The following is a 22,088-nucleotide window of genomic DNA, read 5'->3' on the forward strand; positions in this document are numbered from 1 at the left end:
TTCAAAGAATGGCTCAGGAAGGTGTGGGGACAAATGCTCTGTACAGAATTTTGATTTTCCATTTCCCAAGAATCGACAAGATAGCAAAACAATTCATGTCATATCAGCTAAAGCACTGAACTTAAAATAATCTTCAGGTGTGGTAAATAGCTCAGGATGGCTGCTTTCCACTTCTGCCTAGCAAGGCCTTCACGGAATAGGCCTTTTCTTGTAAATCTCTTCAATTCACTGTACTAAAGCATCCTTTCACTCTAAAAATGTTCCCTGATTTATGCTCTTTCTGCATGCTTAGCTCTATTACCCATGAATCTTTATTCCCCACCATACCTCCTAATCTAATATAGACTTCTCACCAAGTGCCTGATTTCTGTGTAGCTTCTCTAGAAAGGCTGACATATTTTTAGTCTCATTTATGTGATCCTGTGGGAGTCCCCAGGTTCCAGATTTCTGCCCAGGAGCCCGAAGAAACTCATTATTAGTCAGACATATATTTTCCCTCTCCCTAAATCCAGAGTAGGTAGATTAGCTAACACCAGCTTTTCAAGGTTTATTTATCCACAGGGGGTTCACCAGAAACTATATATAACCATTGCCATTTCCCTTCCTGTGGATAAGGGGACAGTGATATCAAACGAATGTAAATTGTAGTCTATATCTAAACTAGCATTTGGAAATACTGATGTTAACGATATCTGGATTCAATTATAACAGGGGGTGATTCCTCCAAATTAACTAAAACTGCCTAATACTGACTACAGACATTATAATTTTACTTTCCATCCCTCATAAAGAATGTTCCTTTTTTAAAAGTCTTATTTATAAGTGGAGAAATTTAAAAGCATATCTTTAAAAGTTGGATCTAGGAATGAATGATTCAATCACCAAGCACTTATTAAGCACCTACTCTGAGGCAGCTAGGCGGCATAGCTGACAGAGCACAGGCCTGGAGTCAGGAAGAGCTCAGCTCAAATCTGACCTTAGATGCTTAATAGCTGGGTGACCCCTGGCAAGTCTGGCAACCTCTGTCTGCCTCAACAGTATAAGGGGGATTATAATAGCATTTACCTTGCAGAATTGTTGTGAGGGTCAAAGGAGACACTTATAAAGTGCTTGTAAGTGTTACGTGGAGGATTATTCCTTTCCCTGGATTGTGTCTGAGCATGTTGTGTTTTGAGATGCTTAGGAGGCAGCCAGTTCAAGATGTCCAAGAGGTAGGTGGAGGTACGTAACTGTAACTCAGCAGAGAGATCAGATCTGCAGAGAGAGGATAACTGGGCTGTCGGGATCAGATGAGATTGCCAAGGGAGACAGCATGAATCCAAAAAGAAGGTGGTCTAGGGCCTGCCCTTGGGGGAACACCCATGGTGAGTAGGCATGACAGGGAGGGGCTGAGGAGATGAAGAAGGAGGGATTAGACAGACAAGGACAACAAGGAAAGCACAATGCTACAAAAACATGGTAGGGAGAGAAGATTCAGGAAGTGACTGGCAGTACCACACGTTGCTCTTCCCAGGCATCTTTCAAGTCCCAGAGAGAATATTACCTTCCCCAGGAAGACTTTCTTCATTCATCTTAAGGTTAGTGCTTTCCTCCCTCTGCTGATCACCTGCGATTTCTCCTGTATATAGCATGTCTGTACACAGTTGTTTGCATGTTTTCTCTTCCATTAGACAGTGAGCTCCTTGAGAGCAGGGACTATCTCCTGTCTTTCTTTGTAACCTCTTGAACTCTCTGGGAGTAATGTAGCCAGCCTCCCTTGGAAAGAGTGATGGAGAGCTGGGCTGCAGAAAAACCTCTGTTCAGCACTTTAAAATCTCCATAACCTGCCCTTTCTTCCCCTGCATGTACTGTGGTCTGGCTACAGCAGCTGAACCCCCATTTCTAGAACATTCATCTCCCCTCCTGCCTCCTCGGCCTTACACTGGTGGGGCTTCATACTAGATAGACACTTGCATGTCGCTCAAGATCCAGGCCAGACTCCTCAGACTGCAGGAGGCCTCCTCCTGGCTGCTAACACCTTCTTCCTCTCAGACTGCTTTCATCTACTCTCTATGTATCTAGTAAGTTTCTAGTTACTTAGATGCTGCCTCTCCCATTAAAATGTATACCCCTTATAGGCAAAGTTCCTTGTGTCCTCAGAACTTAGCACACAGTAAGAACTTAATACTTTGTGACTGATGGACCCAAGGCTTCCTGCCTTTGAGACCAGCTCTGTCTTTACTAGGATATGCTGCCATCCACGTCAAAAAGAACATAGAGACAGGATTCCCACCTTTAGAAGAAAGTATTTGAATGCTCTCAGATGGCCTTCCCAGTAAGCCAGAAGTTCACAAGGTTTGTGCAACTGCCACACTTGCATAGAATGATCCAATTTTAATGGAAGGGACTGAGGGTGGGAAGAAGAACGTCAGAGACAGACACACAGAGAGAAGGCAGTCACTAGTAACCCTAAAATTAAAATGTTCAGGAACAGGATTAGTCTCCAATAAATACAAGCCAAAAACAAACAATGCCGGTCAAAGCTGGGCACCTGAGATTGCTCGTGGATAAAGAACTGTATCTCTACCTGAAAGCACCAGCGGGCCCTGCCTTCGGAGCCATGGAACAAAGGGTGGTAAGGATGCCCAAATAGCAGGGAGGAAGAAGCCCTCTCCAGGCCCTCTGCAGATTATCAGGTCCGTAGCAGAAACTGCTGAGAGCACATATCCCCTTTCATTTGCTCTGTCCACTGGAGAAGAAAGCTTTTGGCAGTGAGACTGCAGCTGTGCTCAGGCTTGGTATAATCACTGGGTATGACTGAGGGTTAATTAGCTGCCATCCCCCCATGCTGTTTGTTGTTCTAATGAAGATCTGCATAAATCTAAGACCAAGGGCAATGGGATGCTTGATTTTTTTTTTTTACTTGGAAGATGATGGAGGGGGGAGAAATCCACTTACCCTGAGTGTGTCTTTTAAAAAAATTATCGTGGTGGGGGATATTCACTGCTGCCTTCCCATTTGATCTCCCCCTTTTGAGCCTTTCTGAGGAACTGAGAACAAAGAATTCAAGGTGACTTTTCAATGCCACCTCCCTGTTGGACTCTGTCTTGAAAGTGAGTCACTTGGTAGATTGGCTCCTGGAAGGAGCAGAGAGCTGGACGCTGCTCCCAGGGGAGAGGGGAAGAAAAGATCTCGTTGAATTGGGATGATTCTCCTTCAGGAGGAGAAAGAGTTTGCCAATTGGTACCTCTATATCCAGAGGAGACAGGAGGAAACTGTTGACAATTAAAAGTATCAAAATTGCTGTAAGAATGGAAAAGAGGTGGCCCTCTGCAAAGGCCCTACACTCTGAAACTAAAGCAGATGCCTGTCTACATCAAAACCAGAAATGCCAACAAAGTCGTGTACACTCCTTTATTTTCAGGGGGAAAAGCATCCTAAAAGGCCCAGCTCTTACAGCTAGAAATGGCTTTAAATAAGCAAAGGAAACAAAAACAAACAAGTGGACACAGGAATTCTCTTGTTCTCGGCTGTCAACGTCCTCTGCTCACAAAAGGAAAAACGCGTAAGTGCTATTTATTCCCTATGATGTGGACACCAGTCCAGAGACGAAGCACAGAAACCCAATCCACACTACAACAAAGCATGGAAAGGCCTAAGAAATGTTAAAGCCAACCCAGCCCATGAAGACAACACCCTCACTGAATTGTAGTAGTGGGAGGAAGGTCAGTGGCTTATGATTAATTCAAACTTCTTCTACAACACACCTGCTGAGTCTTTGCTTGAAGACCTCAGAGGACTCCGCTCCCTTCTGGGGCAGCTCATTCCATCAATCAATAAACATTGATTAGCTACCTACTATGTACTAGAGTGAAGTTGTGGGGACACCAAAAGAGGCAAAAGGCCATCTCTGCCTTCAAGGAGCAGTAGAGAGACAACATGCAAACAAACACAGACAAGTCAGCTACATAGAGGATAAATGGGAAATAATTAGAAGGCTAGGCACCAGAAGTAAGAGGCATTGGGGAAGGCTTCCTGTAGAAGATGAGATGTTAGTCGGAACTTAAAGAAAGTCAGGGAGGTCAGTAGTCAGAACAGGAAAGGGAGGATGATCCAGGCATGGGGAAGAGTCAGGGATAATTCTTAGAGCCAAGAGATGGATTGTCTTGTTTGTGAAACAGTCAGGAAGCCAGTGTCATTGGATCAAAGAGTATGTGATAGGGAATAAGGTATAAGAAGACTGGATAGGTAGGAGGGTCCTGGATTATGAAGATCTTTGAATACCAAACAACATTTTGTATTTTCTCCTGGAGGCAATAAGGAGCCACTGGAGTTTATTGAGTAGGGGATGGCATGTGCTTTAGGAAAATCACTTTGGTGGTTGGATGGAGGGTGGATAGGAGAGTAGAGGGACTTAAGGCAGTTCACTTTTAGACAGCTCTGCTGTGAGGATGTTTCCATTTTCTGGACATCTGCTCTAGCCATTTTACCAACATCTGTGATACTGCCCATTTGGAACAGCCTCTCTTGACTAGACTTCCCGGTATCATGTTCCATAGTGGGAGTAGGGTAGAGAGAAGTGAATCACTCAGCTTTGGAACTCATTCTAGGGTTTGTCCGTCTTGATTGGTGAGTGAGCATAAACTCGCCACTATATCTAGCCAGCTCCAGACAAGACTATGCTTCATGAGATACCCAGCTGTCCATCCTAGATATCTTGCCATTAGCCCTGGGGACAGTTCCTCTTCCTGCTTTTTCCCTTTTGCTTTGGGTTCATTCACTAAGTCAATGCTACCATTGCTTCTGGAAGGGATTACTTTACTGCCCTACGGACCAGTTCATTATTATTTTGACTCCCCTGGACAAAAGTCTCCTTCCCTGGCTATCCCTGATTTATATGTATTGTTTCCTCCGTTAGAAAACATGGCAATCAAGGGAAGGGACTTCCTCACTTTTTAGCATTTAGCACAGTGCCTAGTACACACAATTAGAGCTTCATATATGTTCATTCACAGGAAGACTAAACTTGCATCTTCACTTGTCGCCTCTCTGCAACTTCTTCCACTGTTCCTAGGGTCGTCCTCCAAGACCAAGCAATGAGTTCGTTACTCGTCCTTTCCAGTACTTCCCTTAAAATTCTCCAGGCAAAATATCCTCAGTTCCTTCAGCTGACCTTCACATGACATGACCTGCAAGCTCCTGAGGGTCTGGTGCATCTTTTCTAGCACATGTACCCAATTTTTAACTTTATAATCTCACAGGAACTTTAATAATTGTCAAGAATATGGGCAGGCAAAGAATGACAATCCCTTTGAATTTCTTGTACTCCTAAAATATGTTGAAAAAGTGGTTCTCAGTAATTATTGGTATATTACCTGTATAGAATCAATTGATCAATTAGCACTTTCTTAAGCACCTATTGTGTGGCAGGCACTATGAAATCAACTAGGAATCAATTTTATATATTGGAATAGAACAATATTTTAAAGAAGCAAAGTTAATGATATTTAAAAACACAAACATACTACTTCTTCAACACAAATTTGATGACAGTGGTTCTCAATTTTAACACTTCAAGAGCTAAATCATTCATTCTGAAGGGCAGAACTTGTAAAGTCATAAGCTGGGCAACACGGTAAATAGTGCCACCATCCCGAGTAAAAAATTTATAGCCAGGACTGCAGTTGGGACACGGCTCCCATTACCATACTAACATAACCTCTGGCAATCACGTATGCCTATCAGGTTGCAGGAAGGTATCATGCTCAGTAAATCTAAATAGTTTTTCCTGAGGAATTACATAATCTCTGAGGTGAAAGGCATCTCCAAGGTCACCTGGTTTAACCAATCACCTAACAGAAATCCTTTCTGAAACAAACTCAACAAACAATCCTACAGTCTTTGATTTCAGATTTCTAGGAAGGAGAGAACTCACTATTTTCTGACTTTTAGATGTCAGGAAGTGTAAAACCTTCATTTTATAGATGAGAAAACTAGGCCAAGAGAGGATTAATGACTCTTCCACGGTACAGAGGTGGAGTCAAGATGGCAGAAAAGAGAAGCATTCAGTCAAATTCTCCTAACATTCCTCTCCAAACAACTTTAAAATAACTTCTTAAATCTAACTCTGGATTAGTAGCACTAACAAAAGATCAATGAGACATCCTGCTAGCCCAAGACAACATAGGAGATCAGAAAGAGAGATCTATGAAATGGGGGAGGAGGGTGAACTGGAGCCCATGTGGATGAAACACCAGTGGTAGGACTAGGTAGTGGTAACAGAAGCAGCAGTAGCTATGGGAGCCCTCGAGTCAGAGATGGTAAGGAAACCTGGCAACTGGTCAGAAAGAGATTACAGGGGACCCCTGTGCTAGCAATGGACAGAGGACCAGATACTGTTCGGTAATTCTATTGCCTATATCCACTTCTGGGTCATAATTCAAGGGCAAAGAGGAGCATTTCTGATCAAGAAGGAGTGGAGGCCCTGAGGAGTAATCAGGGACCCTTAGGAACAGTACTGTTTCCAGTTCCTTACTGGGTAAAGATCAGAGTGCAGACTAAAAGAGCGGAAAACACTCTCTCCAGATCAGACCATCTTGGAAGCACCAGAGACTTCCAAAGCCCTGGAGCTAGCTCTGAAAACAGCAGTGTGAAAAAATCTGAAGCTTGAGACTGAGGACCTTCCCTGCCTGCCGCTCCGCCCCCACCCCGAGCTGGGAACAGAGTCCAACATTAATGTAAAGCTCCAAATCAAGAAACAGTGTGGGAAAATGGCCAAATAACAACAAAAAGAACCTGACCCTAAAAAAGGTACTATTGTAAAAGGGAAGATCAAGACACAAAGTCTCAAAACTGCTATAAGTAAAGCCTCTGGGGGCGGAGGGGATTTGAAATGGACAGAAGGTCAACAAAAAAAGACTTTCAAAATCAAATAAGAATGATAGAGGAAAAAATAGGCAAAGAAATTAAAGCAATTTAAAGAAAAGATAATTAGCAGCTTAGTAAAAGAGGCATGAGATAATACTGAAGAAAACAGCACTCTGAAAAACAAAACTGACCTAATGGAAAAAGAGCTACAAAAATTCATTGATGAATTTAAAAAGCAGAAAGTTCATTTGAGAAAATAATTGCTTAAAAATTAGAATTGGGCAAGTGGATGCTAATGACTCCATGAGACACCAAGAAATAATAAAACAAAGTCAAAAGAATGAAAAAGAAGAAAATCTGAAATATCTCATAGGAAAAACAACTGATTTAGATAACAGACTGAAGAGAGATAATTAATTTATTAGAATACCTGAAAACTGGGATCAGAGAAAGAGCCTAGAAATTATATTTTATTTTTTTTTGTTAAATTTATTTATTTAACTTTTAACATTCATTTTCACAAAATTTTGGGTTACAAATTTTCTCCCCTTTTATACCCTCCCCCCCCAAAACACCAAGCATTCTAATTGCCCCTATGACCAATCTGCCCTCTCTTCTATCATCCCTCTCTGCCCTTGTCTCTGTCTTCTCTTTTGTCTTGTAGGGCCAGATAGCTTTCTATACCCCTTTACCTGTATTTCTTATTTCCTCGTGGCAAGAACATTACTCGACAGTTGATCCTAACACTTTGAGTTCCACCTTCTTTACCTCCCTCCCTCTCCACCCCTTCCCTTTGGAGGGCAAGCAATTCAATATAGGCCAAATCTGAGTAGTTTTGCAAATGACTTCCATAATAGTTGTGTTGTATAGGACTAACTATATTTCCCTCCATCCTATCCTGTCTTCCATTACTTCTATTCTCTTTTAATCCTATCCCTCCCCATGAGTGTCAACCTCAAATTGCACCCTCTTCCCCATGCCCTCCCTTCTATCATCCCCCCCACCCTGCTTGTCCCTTTATCCCCCACTTTCCTGTATTGTGAGATAGGTTTTCCTACCAAAATGAGTGTGCATTTTATTCTTTTCTTTAGTGGAATGTGATGAGAGTAGACTTCATGTTTTTCTCTCACCTCCCCTCTTTATCCCTCCACTAATGAGTCTTTTGCTTGCCTCTTTTATGAGAGATAATTTGCCCCATTCAATTTCTCCCTTTCTCCTCCCAATATATTTCTCTCTCACTGCTTGATTTCATTTTTTTTTTAAGATATGATCCCATCTTCTTCAACTCACTCTGTCTCTATGTGTGTGTGCGTGTGTGCATGTGTGTGTGTGTAATCCCACCCAGTACCCAGATACTGAAATGTTTCAAGAGTTACAAATATTGTCTTTCCATGCAGGAATATAAACAGTTCAGCTTTAGTAAGTCCCTTATGACTTCTCTTTGCTGTTCACCTTTTCCTGGTTCTCTTCATTCTTGTGTTTGAAAGTCAAATTTTCTTTTCAGCTCTGGTCTTTTCATCAAGAAAATTTGAAAATCCTCTATTTCATTGCAAGACCAATTTTTCCCCTGAAGTATTATACTCAGCTTTGCTGGGTAGGTGATTCTTGGTTTTAGTCCTAGTTCCTTTGACTTCTGGAATATCCTATTCCATGCCCTTCGATTCCTTAATGTAGAGGCTGCTAGATCTTGTGTCATCCTGATTGTATTTCTACAATACTTGAATTGTTTCTTTCTAGCTGCTTGCAATATTTTCTCCTTGACCTGGGAACTCTGGAATTTGGCCACAATGTTCCTAGGAGTTTCTCTTTTTGGATCTCTTTCAGGCGGTGTTCTGTGGATTTCTTGAATATTTATTTTGCCCTCTGGTTCTAGAATCTCAGGGCAGTTTTCCTTGATAATTTCATGAAAGATGATGTCTAGGCTCTTCTTTTGATCATGGCTTTCAGGTAGTCCCATAATTTTTAAATTGTCTCTCCTGGATCTATTTTCCAGGTCTGTTGTTTTTCCAATGAGATATTTCACATTATCTTCCATTTTTCCATTCTTCTCTCTTTGTTCTGTGATATCTTGCTTTCTCAAAAAGTCATTAGCCTCCATCTGTGCCATTTTAATTTTGAAAGAACTATTTTCTTCAGTGAGCTTTTGAATTTCCTTTTCCATTTGGCTAATTCTGCTTTTGAAAGCATTCTTCTCCTCATTGGCTTTTTGAACCTCTTTTGCCAATTGAGTTAGGCTAGTTTTCAAGGTGTTAATTTCTTCAACATTTTTTTGGGTCTCCTTTAGCAGGGAGCTGATCGGCTTTTCATGCTTTTCTTTCATCTCTTTCATTTCTCTTCCCAGTTTTTCCTCCACCTCTCTAACTTGATTTTCAAAATTCTTTTTGAGCTCTTCCATGGCCTGAGCCCATTGGGTGGGCTGGGACACAGAAGCCTTGATTTCTGTGTCTTTGCCTGATGGTAAGCATTGTTCTTCCTCATCAGAAAGGAAGGGAGGAAATGTCTGTTCTCCAAGAAAGTAACCTTCTATAGTCTTATTTCTTTTCCCTTTTCTGGGCATTTTCCCAGCCAGTGACTTGACCTCTGAATATTCTCCTCACACCCACCTTGCCTCCTGATCCTCCCAGCCAGCATTTGGGGTCTGAGATTCAAATGCTGCTTCCAGCCTTAGGGCTTTTGGCGGGGGCAGGGCTGCTATTCAGTGTGAGATTAAGTTCAGGTGCTCAGGTAGGGGCAGGGCCGCCTCTCAGGCTCAGTTCCCTCAGGGGGTTTATGCACAGACCTTCCACAATGGATTCAGGCTCCCGCCTGCTTGGGGAGCCCGGGTCTGCAGCCGCCTCTCAGCTTCTACCTCCGGGGGGGGCCTGAATTATGGGGGCACCCCACTCCCCTCTCGACCCACCAAAGAGACTCTCTCACCGACCCCCGTCACCTGTGGGTGGAGGTACTTGTGAGGCCGCTGGTGATCCCGTCCCTGAAGCCTGGTCGGATCTGTTTCTCTCTGTGCCGCGGCCGCGGCCGCAGCAGGTCTGGGCTGGGCTCTGCATCTGCAGCGCGACAGACCTTATGCCAGAGGTTTGCAGGTCCCTCTGTGGGTAGAGGGACCCACGTGGCCGCTGGAGATCCCGTCCCTCAAGCCCGCTCGGATCTTTTCCTCTTGGTGCCGTGGCCGCGGCAGGGCTGCACTCAGCTCCCAGTCCCGGTGCCCAGTCCGCAGTGCGAGGGACCCCCCGCGAGAGGTTTGCAGGTCTCTCTGGAACAGAAATCTCCCTCGCTCCAATGTTCTGTGGCCTCTGGGTGCAGAATTCGCCGTGAGTTACTTCCTTGTAGCTGTTCTATGTGTTGTGGGTTCGGAGCTATGTGTATGTGCGTCTTTCTACTCCGCCATCTTGGCTCCGCCCCCTAGAAATTATATTTTAAGCAATTATAAAGGAAAACTGCTCTGATATCCTTGAACCAAAGGGTAAAATAGAAATGGAAAGAGTCCACTCATTACCACCTGAAAGACATCCTGAGATGAAAACTCCCAGGAATATTCTAGCCAAATTCCAGAGCACCCAGGTCAGAGAAAATACTTCAAGGAGCCAGAAAGAAATCAGTCAAGTACTATGGAGCCACAACCAGAATCACACAAGATTTAGCAGCTACCACAGTAAAGGAACGGAGGGCTTTTACAGTGGAGGGGAAAATAGCGGGGGTGGGGGTGGGGGGCAGGCAATGGTGGAACCTCACTCACATCTAAATTGGTTCAAAAGAGGAAATTTTATATATATATATATATATATATATATATATATATATATATATATATATATATATACACACACACACATACTCAATTGGTAACAGCTATCCATGTTATGCAATAGGAAAGTGGGAGATGAAGGGAGATGAAGATTTCTCTTATGAGAAATGGTGTGTGTGAAAAAAGAGAGGGGCAGATAGGAAAGAGTAGTTAGAAGTAAAACAGACTTTAAAGGAGTGACAGGATAAAAAGAGGAAGAGAAGGACAAACAGAAGAAACATAGTTAGTGATCATAACTATGAATATGAATGGGATGAACTCACCCATAAAATAGAAGCAGATAACAGAATGGACTAGAAACTATAATCCAACAATAGGTTGTTTGTAAGAAACACAATGGAAACAGAGAGACACACACAGAATGGGAGTAAACATATATACAACAAATGGCATGACATCCAAATTCTTAAAGGAAAAGTTAAATGAATCACTGGAGGAAACAGACAACAAAAGTGGAGGAACTCTACTTTCTCCTCTCAAAGCTAAATCTAACCATAAAATATGTAAGAAGAAGACAAGATGAATTGAATCATGGAAAAGTTAGATATGATAGAACTCTGGAGGAAACTGAATGGAAATAGAAAGGAATACTTCTTATTCTCAATTGTACATTGAACTTTTACAAAAATTGACCATGTATTAAGACATAAAAACCTCACAACCAAATGCAAAAAAGCAGAAATATTAAATGTGCCCTTTTCAGACCATGATGCAAAAAAAAAAATTACACTTAATCAAGGGTTTTGGAAACATAGTTTAAAAGTTAATTGAAAACAAATTTATCTAATCTTAAAGAACAAATGAGTCAAAGAACAAATTATAGAAACAATCAGTAATTTTACTAAAGAGTGACGTCAATTAAACAACATTCCAAAATTTGTAAGATGCAGCCAAAGCAGTACTTAGGGGGAAATTTGCATACATTGATAAAAAAGAAAAAGAGCAATATGCAACTTAAAAAAATAGAAAAATAAATTAAAAATCCCTACTTAAATACTAAAATAGAAATCCTGAAAATCAAAGGAGAAATTAATAAAACTGAAAAACCATTGAACCAATAAATAAAACAAGGAGCTGGTTTTATGAATAAAAAACAATAAAATAAATGAACCATTGGGCAATTTGACTTTTTTTTTTAAAAGAAGGAAACCAAGTTACTAGAGTCAAATATGAAAAGGATGAAAGTACTAACAATGAAAATGAAATTAAAGGAATTTTTAGGAGTTATTTTGCCCAATTATATGCCAGTAAAACTGATGATCTAAATGAAATGAATGAATATTTACAAAAATATAAATTTGCCAAGATTAACAGAAGATGAAATAGAATACTTAAATAACCCTATCTTTGAAAAAGAAATTAAACAAGTCATCAGTGAACTCCCTAAGGAAACCAGGACCAGATGGATTCACAAGTATGTTCTACAAAACATTTAAGAAACAATGAATCCCAAATAAACTATTTGGAAAAATAAGTAAAGAAGTTCTACCCAATTCATTTTATGACACAAATATGGTTTTGATATCTAAACCAGGGAGAACAAAAACAGATAAAGAAAACGATAGACTAATTTCCTCAATGAATATAAATGCATAGTTTTAAAATAAAATACTAGATAACAATATATCACAAAGATCACAGAGTACAATCAGGTGGGATTTATATCAGGGTTGGTTCAATATTAGGAAAACTATCAGCCTAATTGACCATATCAGTAACAAAAAAACTCAAAAATCAAATTATTATATCAATAGATGCGGAAAAAGCCTTTGACAAAATATAACAAATACGCCTACTAAAAACACTAGAAAACATTGGAATAAATGGAGCTTTTCTTAAAATAAGCAGTATTTATCTAAAACCAAGAGCAAGCATTATCTGTAATGGGGATAAACTTGAAGCTTTTCCAGTAAGATCAGGAGAGAAGCAAAGATGTCCATTATCACCGCTGTTGTTCAATATTGTACTAGAAATATTTAGGTACAGCAACATGAGAAGAAAAAGAGACCGAAGGTATCAGAATAGGCAGCGAGGAAACAAAACTCACGTTCTCTGCAGACTATATGACAGTATACCTAGAGAACTCTAGAGAATCAAATAAACAACTGGTTGAGAGAATTAACAACTTCAGGAAAGTGGCAGGATATAACATAAACCCACATAAATCATTAGCATTTCTATCTATTACTAACAAAACCCAGCAGGAAGAGATGGAAAGAGAAATTCCATTTAAAATAACTGAAGGCAATATAAAATACTTGAGAGTCTACCTGCCAAGACAAACCCAGGGATCATATAAACACATTACAAAACATTTTTCAGAAAAATAAAGTCAGATTTAAACAACTGGAGAAATATTAATTGCTCATGGGTAAGATGAGCCAATGTAATAAAAATGACCATTCTAAGTTAATTTACCTAGTCAATACCATGCCAATCAAACTACCAAAGAATTATTTTGTAGACCTAGAAAAAACATTAATAAAATTCATCTGGAAGAACAAAAATCAAGAATATCAGTGGAATAAATGAAAAAAACGTAAAACAAAGGCAGCTGAGCAATTCCGGATTTCATTTACATTACAAAGTGGTGAACATCAAAGCAATCTGGTGCTGGCTAGGAAACAGAAGGATGGATCAACGGAACAGATAAGGTATATAACATAATGCATGGTAGTAAACCACTAGTGTAGTCTAGTGTTTGATCCAAGTTTTGGGGGTAAGAACTCAACATCTAACAAAAAATTGCTGGGAAAACTACAAAGCAGTTTGGCATAAGCCAGGCACAGATCTATACACACCATACACTGTACACCAAGATAAGATGAAAATGGAGAAATGATTTAGATATAAAGAATAATACCATCAGTAAACTAGGGATAAAATTAGGAAAAAATGTACTTATCAGATCAATGGAGAAGGGAAGCATTTATGACCAAACAAGAAACAGAGGGGATTATGGGAAATAAAATAGATAATTTTGATTATGTGAAACTAAAAAGCTTTTGTACAAACAAAATTAATGCAGCTAAAATTAGAAGAAAAACAGGAAACTGTGAAAAAAATTTTACTGCAAGTTTCTCTGATCAAGGCCTCATTTTTCAAAATATAGGAAATTGAACCACATTTATAAATATAAGAGTTATTCCTCAGTTGACAAATGGTTAAATGCTATAAACATTTATATAAACAGGAGAAAAAAATCAAAGTTATCAACAGACACATGAAAAAATGCTCTGAATCACTACTAATTAGAGAAATGCTAGTTAAAATAACTCTAAGATACCACCCTTGCCCCTATCAGACTGGCTAACATAACAGAAAAGGAAAATGGCAAATGCTGGAGAGGATGTGGAAAAATTGGGACACTAATACACTATTGGTGAAGTTGTGAACTTGTCCAACCATTGTGGAGAACAATTTGAAACTATGCCCAAAGGGTTATAAATCTGTACACACCCTTCAACCCAACAGGGGAGAGGGAAAGAATTCGGAATTTTAAAAAATGATGGTTAAAATTCTTTTACATGTAATTGGGAAATATTTAACAAAACAAATAAAAATAAATTTAAAAAAAAGATTTCATGGTATAGAGAGGAAAGTTCTAGAAAGAGGCCAAGGAAAACTGTCAGAATTGTACTGGATACAAAAACAGCAGAAGCTGGACAATTTAAGATCAGGAAATCTTTGCCAAATGACCAAAATGCCTTTACAACAGAAGCCAAAGCTGAATAAATTTTGGAGCTCTGAGAGCTATTGGTCCCAGGATAATTTTCATTATTTTAGTCATTAGTAAAATCCTATGAATTCAGAATTCATTAAATCTAAATTTGTGGGACTCTGGACAGTGGCTAGATAGAAGTTTGTGCTTGTTATTTTAGGCAGCTATCCATAGTGCACAGAGCACTGGGTCCAGAATCTGGAAGACCTGAGTTCAAATTCAGCCCCAGACACTTACTAGCTGTATAATCCTGGGTAAGCCACTTAACCTGTCTGCCTCAGTTTCCTCATCTGCAAAATGAGGATAATAATAGCACCTAGGGTTACTGTGAGAATCAAAGTAGATAATAATTGTGAAATGCTTAGCACAGTACCTGGCACATAGTAGGCACTATATGAATGTGAGCTATTATTATTACAGCCATTACTAGAGGGCCATAGCATAACAAAAGTCCCAAGTGGCTCCATCAGAACCAGCTGAAAATGCAACTGGGAAATGTTTAACAAACAAACAAAAGTAATGCGAATTTGTGGTTTTCTATTTCTGTATGTGGTCATAGGGACTGATTTCTATGAGCTTGGCAGCATTGCTCTATACCAGTGAAACCACTGGCCCCGTTTCTATCCCTATAGCTTTCTAAAGTACCAAGGAAGGTTCAGAATTGGTTGAACTCAGAGGTCAGAGATCACTTCAGTCCTAATAAACATACCCTGTACACTGTACCCAACAAGGAGTCATCCATTTTTGTCGACATTTGCTGTCTCCCAAGATAACCCAATTCATTGCTAAATCACTCAAGAAATCTCTAAGAATCTATGACAACCAAAGGGTTGCTGGCAAATGCTTTAAAAACTGGCTCTCTGGAAGAAAAAAAATGTGCCCATAACTCACTCCTGAGTTAATAGGCATTAACATTTTCTCCATCAATCTCTTAGTGAAGACAATCAACAAAACAACACATCAAGCCCTTATTTGTAGCACTTGCTTTTTTCTGAGGTGTAATGCTCCATGGTGAAAATCTGACCATTGGCCTCCAAAGCTGGTTTGAACAAGCCTCAGCATACCCTGCCTAGAGGTGTCCTTTCAGATCCCAAGAGCTTCCTAAGTAGAACTGAACGGGAAAATAGACCAGCAGGTGTGTCCTTTAATTATTAGAAGATAAAAGAGAAGGAATCCTACTCTGGAAACCAGTAAATTGAGAACAGGTGATCTGGAGACTAGCTTGAAGCCCAGATGGCTTTTGGAATTGCCTTTGGATTTCCCAGGCAGCTGCTCTCCCTGTCCTTCTCAGACTTTCTCTATCCAGAGAAGCCAGTTGGTGGGGTTTCCCCCACTCTGCCCACCTCCCCCCACTCCCATTGTTTGTTTGGGTCAGAGAGTTCTTCAGACACTGGGAGAATGCTGGAGGGCTCAGTCTCTGCGGCTGTTTGATTGGATCACACTTTAATAGCCTCCATTTCTGAAATGAGCATCTTCTCCCAGGTATATAATTAAGGCTTAAGCCTTCAATTTGAATTTTTGTTATTATTTGGCTGTGGCAGTTAATGGATTCTTATCATGGAGTCCTTAAATGCACTTTCCCTTACGGAGGAAGGTTTCCTTAATTTATATAATAAATGCTCTCCCCCAGCCCATTTCTGTCCCTTTCTCCCTCCCCTCTCCAACACATACAGTAAGAAATAAACCATGAAGAGTTTAATGAACTGACCCAAGTTAGGAGAGGGCGGGAAACATCATGGAGATTTAAAGTGATTCACTAGAAGAAAAGGAAATCAGTGGACCAGAGTGTCAAGAGCTGGCTAACCTACTGGTCTGGACCCACATCCTGGAGCCTCTTACCAGGGTTGCAGTCTGTGAGGAGTGAGCAGATGGAGAGAAGAACTTTAGAGATGGTGAGGGCTGGACTCCAGTTGTCCTTTAGAATGTCCAGACAAATCACGCCTTGGCTGTTAATATTACAGTGATAGATTCTTGTCCGAAATGTAACCTAGAGAAAAAAATGTAAAGTTACTATAAATGAACACACATTATTATTGTTAGATGAAGTAATTCCACAGACAGGTCAGGTTCACACACGTGCATTTCTAACAAACAGACAAAATATCATTAAATATTATTGAATGAAACCATTCTAAGACCTTGCTAAAAGGTTACAAGGGCTTTAGGATTTTCCCTGGGATTCAAGTGATTCATTCCCAGTATAATACTTACTAGTATGATTCGTATGAATCAGTTTTTAAAAAGTCAAACTCAATGGAGTAAGAGGTCTTGGTTCAAATCCAGACCCTGACACTTGTCACCTTTTGCCAAATCACGTAATCTCCTTGGAGACTCAGTTTCCTCATCTATAAAATGAGGAGGTTAGACCTGATACCCTTTAAGGCCCCTTTCAACTCTAAAAAAATTCAGTGTTCCTAGAATCTTGAGTTATACAGAAAAAAAATATCAAAGGATGTCTTCTCTAGCCATCTTTTTATATCTAGTATAGCTTTGTACATGGAGACATTCCAATCACCAGAGGACTCACGAATATTAATGGTAAACTATTAATAATTCTTTTGTTCTTGTAATTAGTAGTTTAAAAGAAAATATAATTTGATAGCAGCTTCCAACACAGAATTTTAGCACATCACTAAGAGCATACTTTGCAACATTTGAGAAGTTCCAACGAGTGAACTTCTGGTCTCACAAGATGCCCATTTTGGAGGAAGCCATGGTCAGTCCAATCTTGGCTTCCTTTCTTGGGATGAGTGTGCTGCCTAGGCTTTGATAACCATCTTGAGTCACAGGCCTCTGTTTGCCAAGGAATTTCTATTTTCAAAGTTAGGTTTTATACAGCTTGATTTGTTGATGAATGGTGAGAAGAAGATGGAAAACTCACACTGAAAACCAATACAGTTGCTCTACATCAATGTTGACTAAAATAAATAACTTTAAGTTAAAAACAACAAAATCTCTAATGCCAGAGACCAGTCTTTAGGACTTTTGAGTGTCCATACAGGCTTCAGGCCCAGAAACAGGTGGGAAAAGAAAAAAACAAATAAGATCATCCAGAAGAACAAAAGCACCCAGGGGCATCTGAGTTCTTGGACCTCCCTGAGAAACAACACTCATCACCTTCCCATTGAAAACTCCTAAAGTAGGCTTCCCTGTTTCTGTGGAGGGCACCTCTCGGCCACCATGTTTCTAACCTTGGAGTCAGCCCAGGAATTTCTTACTTTCTCAACTCTCCTATCCCATCAGTCACCAGGTCAGTTCAGGTCTACTTCCATAATATCTGTTGCCTCTGTCACTTTCTCACTTCCTTCCTTCCACTACCTCCTCACCTTAATGAGGGTACCATCTCTCTGAGATCACCTCAATCTACCCTATAGGCATCTTGCTTGTACAAAGTTGTTTGCATGTTGTCCCCCCCATTAGAGAGGGGACTGTTTTTTGTCTTTCCTTTGTATTTCCAGCACTAAGCACAAGCCCCTAGGTGGCACAGTGGATACAGCCCTGAGTTCAAATCTGGCCTCAGACACTTGCTAGCTGGGTGACCCTGGGCAAGTCACTTAATCATTATTTGCCTCAGTCTCCTCATGTATAAAATGTGGATAGTAACAGCACCTACTAGTCAGGGTTGTGAGGATCAAATGAAATTATATTTATAAAAAGCGTTTTACAAACCTTAAAAAGCCTATATAAATGTTAGGTATAATAATAACAAATTATAATTATTACTAGGCATGCTTATTGACTTAGCGTGATTCTCTCATGGACTACACATGTTATCCTTGATCCCAGTCTCTCCCCTCTTCATTTCATCCTTCACAGAGCTGGTCAAATAATCTTCCTAAATCTTAGGCTCTGATCATGTCCCATCTTTTCTCATAAACTTTCATGGCTCCCTATTACCTCCAAAGGAAAATACCATTTCCTCAGGCTGACAGTGAAAGCCCTGTATAGTCTGTCTCTATCTCAGCCTTATTTCATATAATTTTCCTTCACACACTCTATATTCTAACCAATCAGGCCAGCCAACTGGCCCCCAACTTCTCACATCATCTCTATCATGCCTGGGGCTAAAGTCTCTTCCTCATCTCCACCCCTCATAAATCTCTTCATTCATGGCTTTGTTTAGGCACCATCTTTTCTGCGATGCGCTCTCCCATCCTCAGGTTTTCCCAGAGCACTATGTCCCAATGTCTCCTCTTTTTATTACAATTCTCTCAGGGGATGCCACACAGCCCCAGTAGAACATAAGCTCCTTGAGGTTAGGGATTGTATCATTCTGCCCTTTTTAGTCCCAGTGCCCAGGATCACCTGGCACAGAAAAAGCACTTAGTTATTTTTTGTTGAGCAAATTAATAAGTATCACCAGTGCTTTGGGGAAAAAAATCACATATTTAGGTTAAATATAGTAACAATTTTAACCAGATATCACCTGTTTCCAGATATCAACAAAGCTTGAACAAAGTGTTTTACCAAGTGCTTACTATGTGTCAGGCAAGAATAATTTTAATCATTATGTTTTTAAAAATGTGTTTTAAATGGCCTAATTTAGCTTTTTAGAAAGTCTTGTTATTTCCCAGCAATGAAATGCAAGCTCTTTGAAAGCAGAGACTTTCATTTTTAGGCTGAAACCTATGGGCTTATGACAGGACATAGCACTCAGAAGGTACTTATTAAATGTTTGTTGAAATGAGGGGCTGATCCTTATGGTATTACATCATCAGAGGAATAAAATCTGCATATTACTGAGTAATAAAGATCAATGAATTCAAAAATTTCAGAAAATTTTGGCAAGATATAGAATCAGTTAGTCAACAAAGATTTATGAAGCCCCTACTGTGCGCCAGGCATGTTAAGCGCAGGGATACAAAGAAAGACAAAAGACAGTCTCTGCACTCAAGGACCTCCCAGTGAAGAGAATGGGAACCAGAGAACTACAGATGAGTGGACTGCCATAAGTAAAAAACGACGGTAATAGCAACGGTCGTGATACACACATGGTAAAGAAGGAAGCTGGGATGGCGTGAGTCCCAACTCTGCGCAGATATATACTATGTATTACATACACGTAACATGTATGGAATATATATTTGGGGTGGATAACAGAGGCGGTAATACTGCTGATTCTCTCTCCCTTTTCTGTCAGTCAGTCAATAAACCTTTATTAAGAGTTTACTGTGCTGAGAATACAAAGAAAGGCAAGAAGAGTTTCTGCTCTCAGAAGGCAACATGCAGCCCACTGTGCACAAACAAGTCAAACGCAGGATACATTGGAAATAATCAAGATGGACCGGGAGACTCTTCTCTGTGCTCCAATAACAGTGCCCATGGCCAGGCCCTTGTCCCTTCTTGCTCGTAGGGTTCAGAGAGCCCCCGGTAGGCCTCCTGGCTTTCATTCTCTCCCTTTTCCATCCATCCCCTGCCCCGATGCCACCATATCCTCCCAGGAGTATCTGAGCCTGCCACTCCCTGGCTCAGGCCATATGGCTCCTCATCCTTTCTAGGAGAACATGGAAATCTCTCAGAATCCCATTCTGAGCTCATGGCATTCTCCTCCCCTTCACAGATTCTGCATTTCAGGCACCCTTTTCCCTATGGACAATGTAACATGACTGTTTCCAAGGCTCAGCTCAGGGGCCCTTCCAACCTGATGCTCCACCCCAAGCCATGGGTGCCATCCATGTTGCCAGCTTCCATGCTGCATCACCCACCCTTCCCTTGCCCCCACAGTGCGACGGAAAGTCCTTGTAGTCAGAGATTAATTTAATTTAAATTGTGTCACCCCAGTGTGTAGAGTAGTACTTCACACATCGTAGATGCTTAATCAATACAGCACTTGTTAATTTGGATTGGATACATGTACAATCATATAAAATCTCTCATTTTTCTTACTTTCTTTTTCATACTCTTGGTCTTTGTTTGAACACCCGTACTTTTCAACACATGCTGCTAGGTGGCACAGTGGATAGAGTGCTAGGTGTAAAGTCTGGAACACTCATCTTCCTGAGTTCAAATCCTGCCTCAGACACTTATTAGGTAGGTGACCGTAGGCAAGACACTTAACCCTATTTGTCTCAGTGTTGTCCTCTATAAAATGAGTTGGAGAAGGAAATGGAAAACCCCTCCAGGATCTCTCCTGAGGAAACCCCAAATGGTTCATGACTGAAAAGCTACGGAACGACAACAACCAGCATCACCTTTCAGAGCAAGTCAAAATAAACCTTCATATACTAAAAAAGAAAAAAAAAAAAGGAAGTCCTGGCATGGAGAGAAACGGGAGTGAGATTTTAATGGAAACATGTGAGACCAGTGAGAAATACACTCCCTTCAGAAAAATTCTTTTCCACAGAGATTTGGCAAGGAACTATTCTGAGTCCCTCTGTCATGGATCAGTGTATCACGTAATTCAGGAGAGCAGAGTTAACGGCGCTCAGCGCGGACTGAGGTTTACTGTCATTTCAGAACTCACTCGAACAATTCTTTAAAGAGATGCTTCTTTCCTCCATGATTTCAGTTTCCAGAAGTCCTTTCCTTTTTTTATACATGAACAATCATGTTAAACATATTCCCACATTAGTCAGGTTGTGAAAGAAGAATCAGAACAAAAGGGAAAAACCACAAGAAAGAAAAAAACAAACAAAAAACCCAAGTGAAAACAAGCAGGCTTCCATCTTCAGCAGTTCTTTTCTTAAAACTTGTTGGAGAAGTCTGCAACTAAAACCCTGAGTGCAACTGTTGACAGGATAGAAAAGACAAAAAACCAAAAACAAACCCTCTCATTTTGGGGGAGAAAAATGGTCCCTTCCATGGTCAGTCCCACGGCAGATCTCTAAGTGATCTGCCTGATGTGACTCCTGACGGCTGCTCCAAAGCCTGCTTGTCCAGCGCTCCCCTGAGCCAACCCCTGCCTGTTGGTCTTGGTCTAATGCAGAAATCAGGGCCTGGGGAGTCAGAAAACCTGAGCACAGGCCTGCCCCCACCACCCAGGGTAACCTCAGGCAAGTTTCCACTTCTCCAGGCAGTCACTTCTTCCACTGGAAATCAAAGGGGCCAAACCCTCAAGAAATATTTGTTCAATGGAATTGCTGGACCTCAAAGGTCCTTCCTAGCCCTGGCATTCTAGAACTTCTAAAGTGGAGAGAGGTCAGCCTTCTGAGTGGGTTTCTCTCTCTGTGGATTAGTAGCAATTTCTTAAGCTTTCCCCTCAAAATTAAGTTTTAAAATTTTTTTGGAAAATGTTTATAACTTGGAAATTTTCATCAATAAAATCTTTTTAAGAGAAAGAGTAGATGGAAGTGGCTTTAGGAAGACCTGAGTTCTACTCTTTCCTGTGATACGATCCTGGGCAAGTCACTTAAACCTGTGTCTATCCCAGGCCAGTCTCTAAGACATGAATAATAAATTATTCAAATTTCCATAGTGTTGGAACCAATGGCCATATTTTAAATCATTATTATCATCATCACTAACATTTACATAGTGCTTACTATGTGCCACGCACTGTGCTAAGTGCTTTACAAATATTTCGTTTGATCCTCGCAACCACCCCAGGAAGAGACAGTTATAACCACAATATTTACATAGTGGTCCTCTGTGCTAGGGCCTGTGCTGAGTGACTTAGCACTATTATCTCAGACCCTCAAGACAGACTTGGGAGGGAGGTGCTGTTATGACCCCCATTTTACAGAGGAGGAAACTGAGACACACAGCTAGTAAATATCTGAG

At 40.6% G+C, this 22,088-nt stretch overlaps 1 protein-coding gene across 3 annotated transcripts in view; it reads right to left on the minus strand.

Moving 5' to 3' along the window:
• The window catches only part of UBE2E2 (ubiquitin conjugating enzyme E2 E2), a 409,163-nt gene that overhangs the window by 46,945 nt on the left and 340,130 nt on the right, over nucleotides 1–22,088 (minus strand). For all 3 annotated transcript variants that reach the window (XM_072651191.1, XM_072651190.1, XM_072651192.1), the window contains one exon: nucleotides 16,209–16,356. In XM_072651191.1, the coding sequence (XP_072507292.1) occupies nucleotides 16,209–16,356 (148 nt within the window). The remainder of the gene's footprint in view (nucleotides 1–16,208; nucleotides 16,357–22,088) is intronic.

Source organism: Notamacropus eugenii, chromosome 3, assembly GCF_028372415.1.
Source record: "Notamacropus eugenii isolate mMacEug1 chromosome 3, mMacEug1.pri_v2, whole genome shotgun sequence".
Classification (NCBI taxonomy): domain Eukaryota; kingdom Metazoa; phylum Chordata; class Mammalia; order Diprotodontia; family Macropodidae; genus Notamacropus; species Notamacropus eugenii.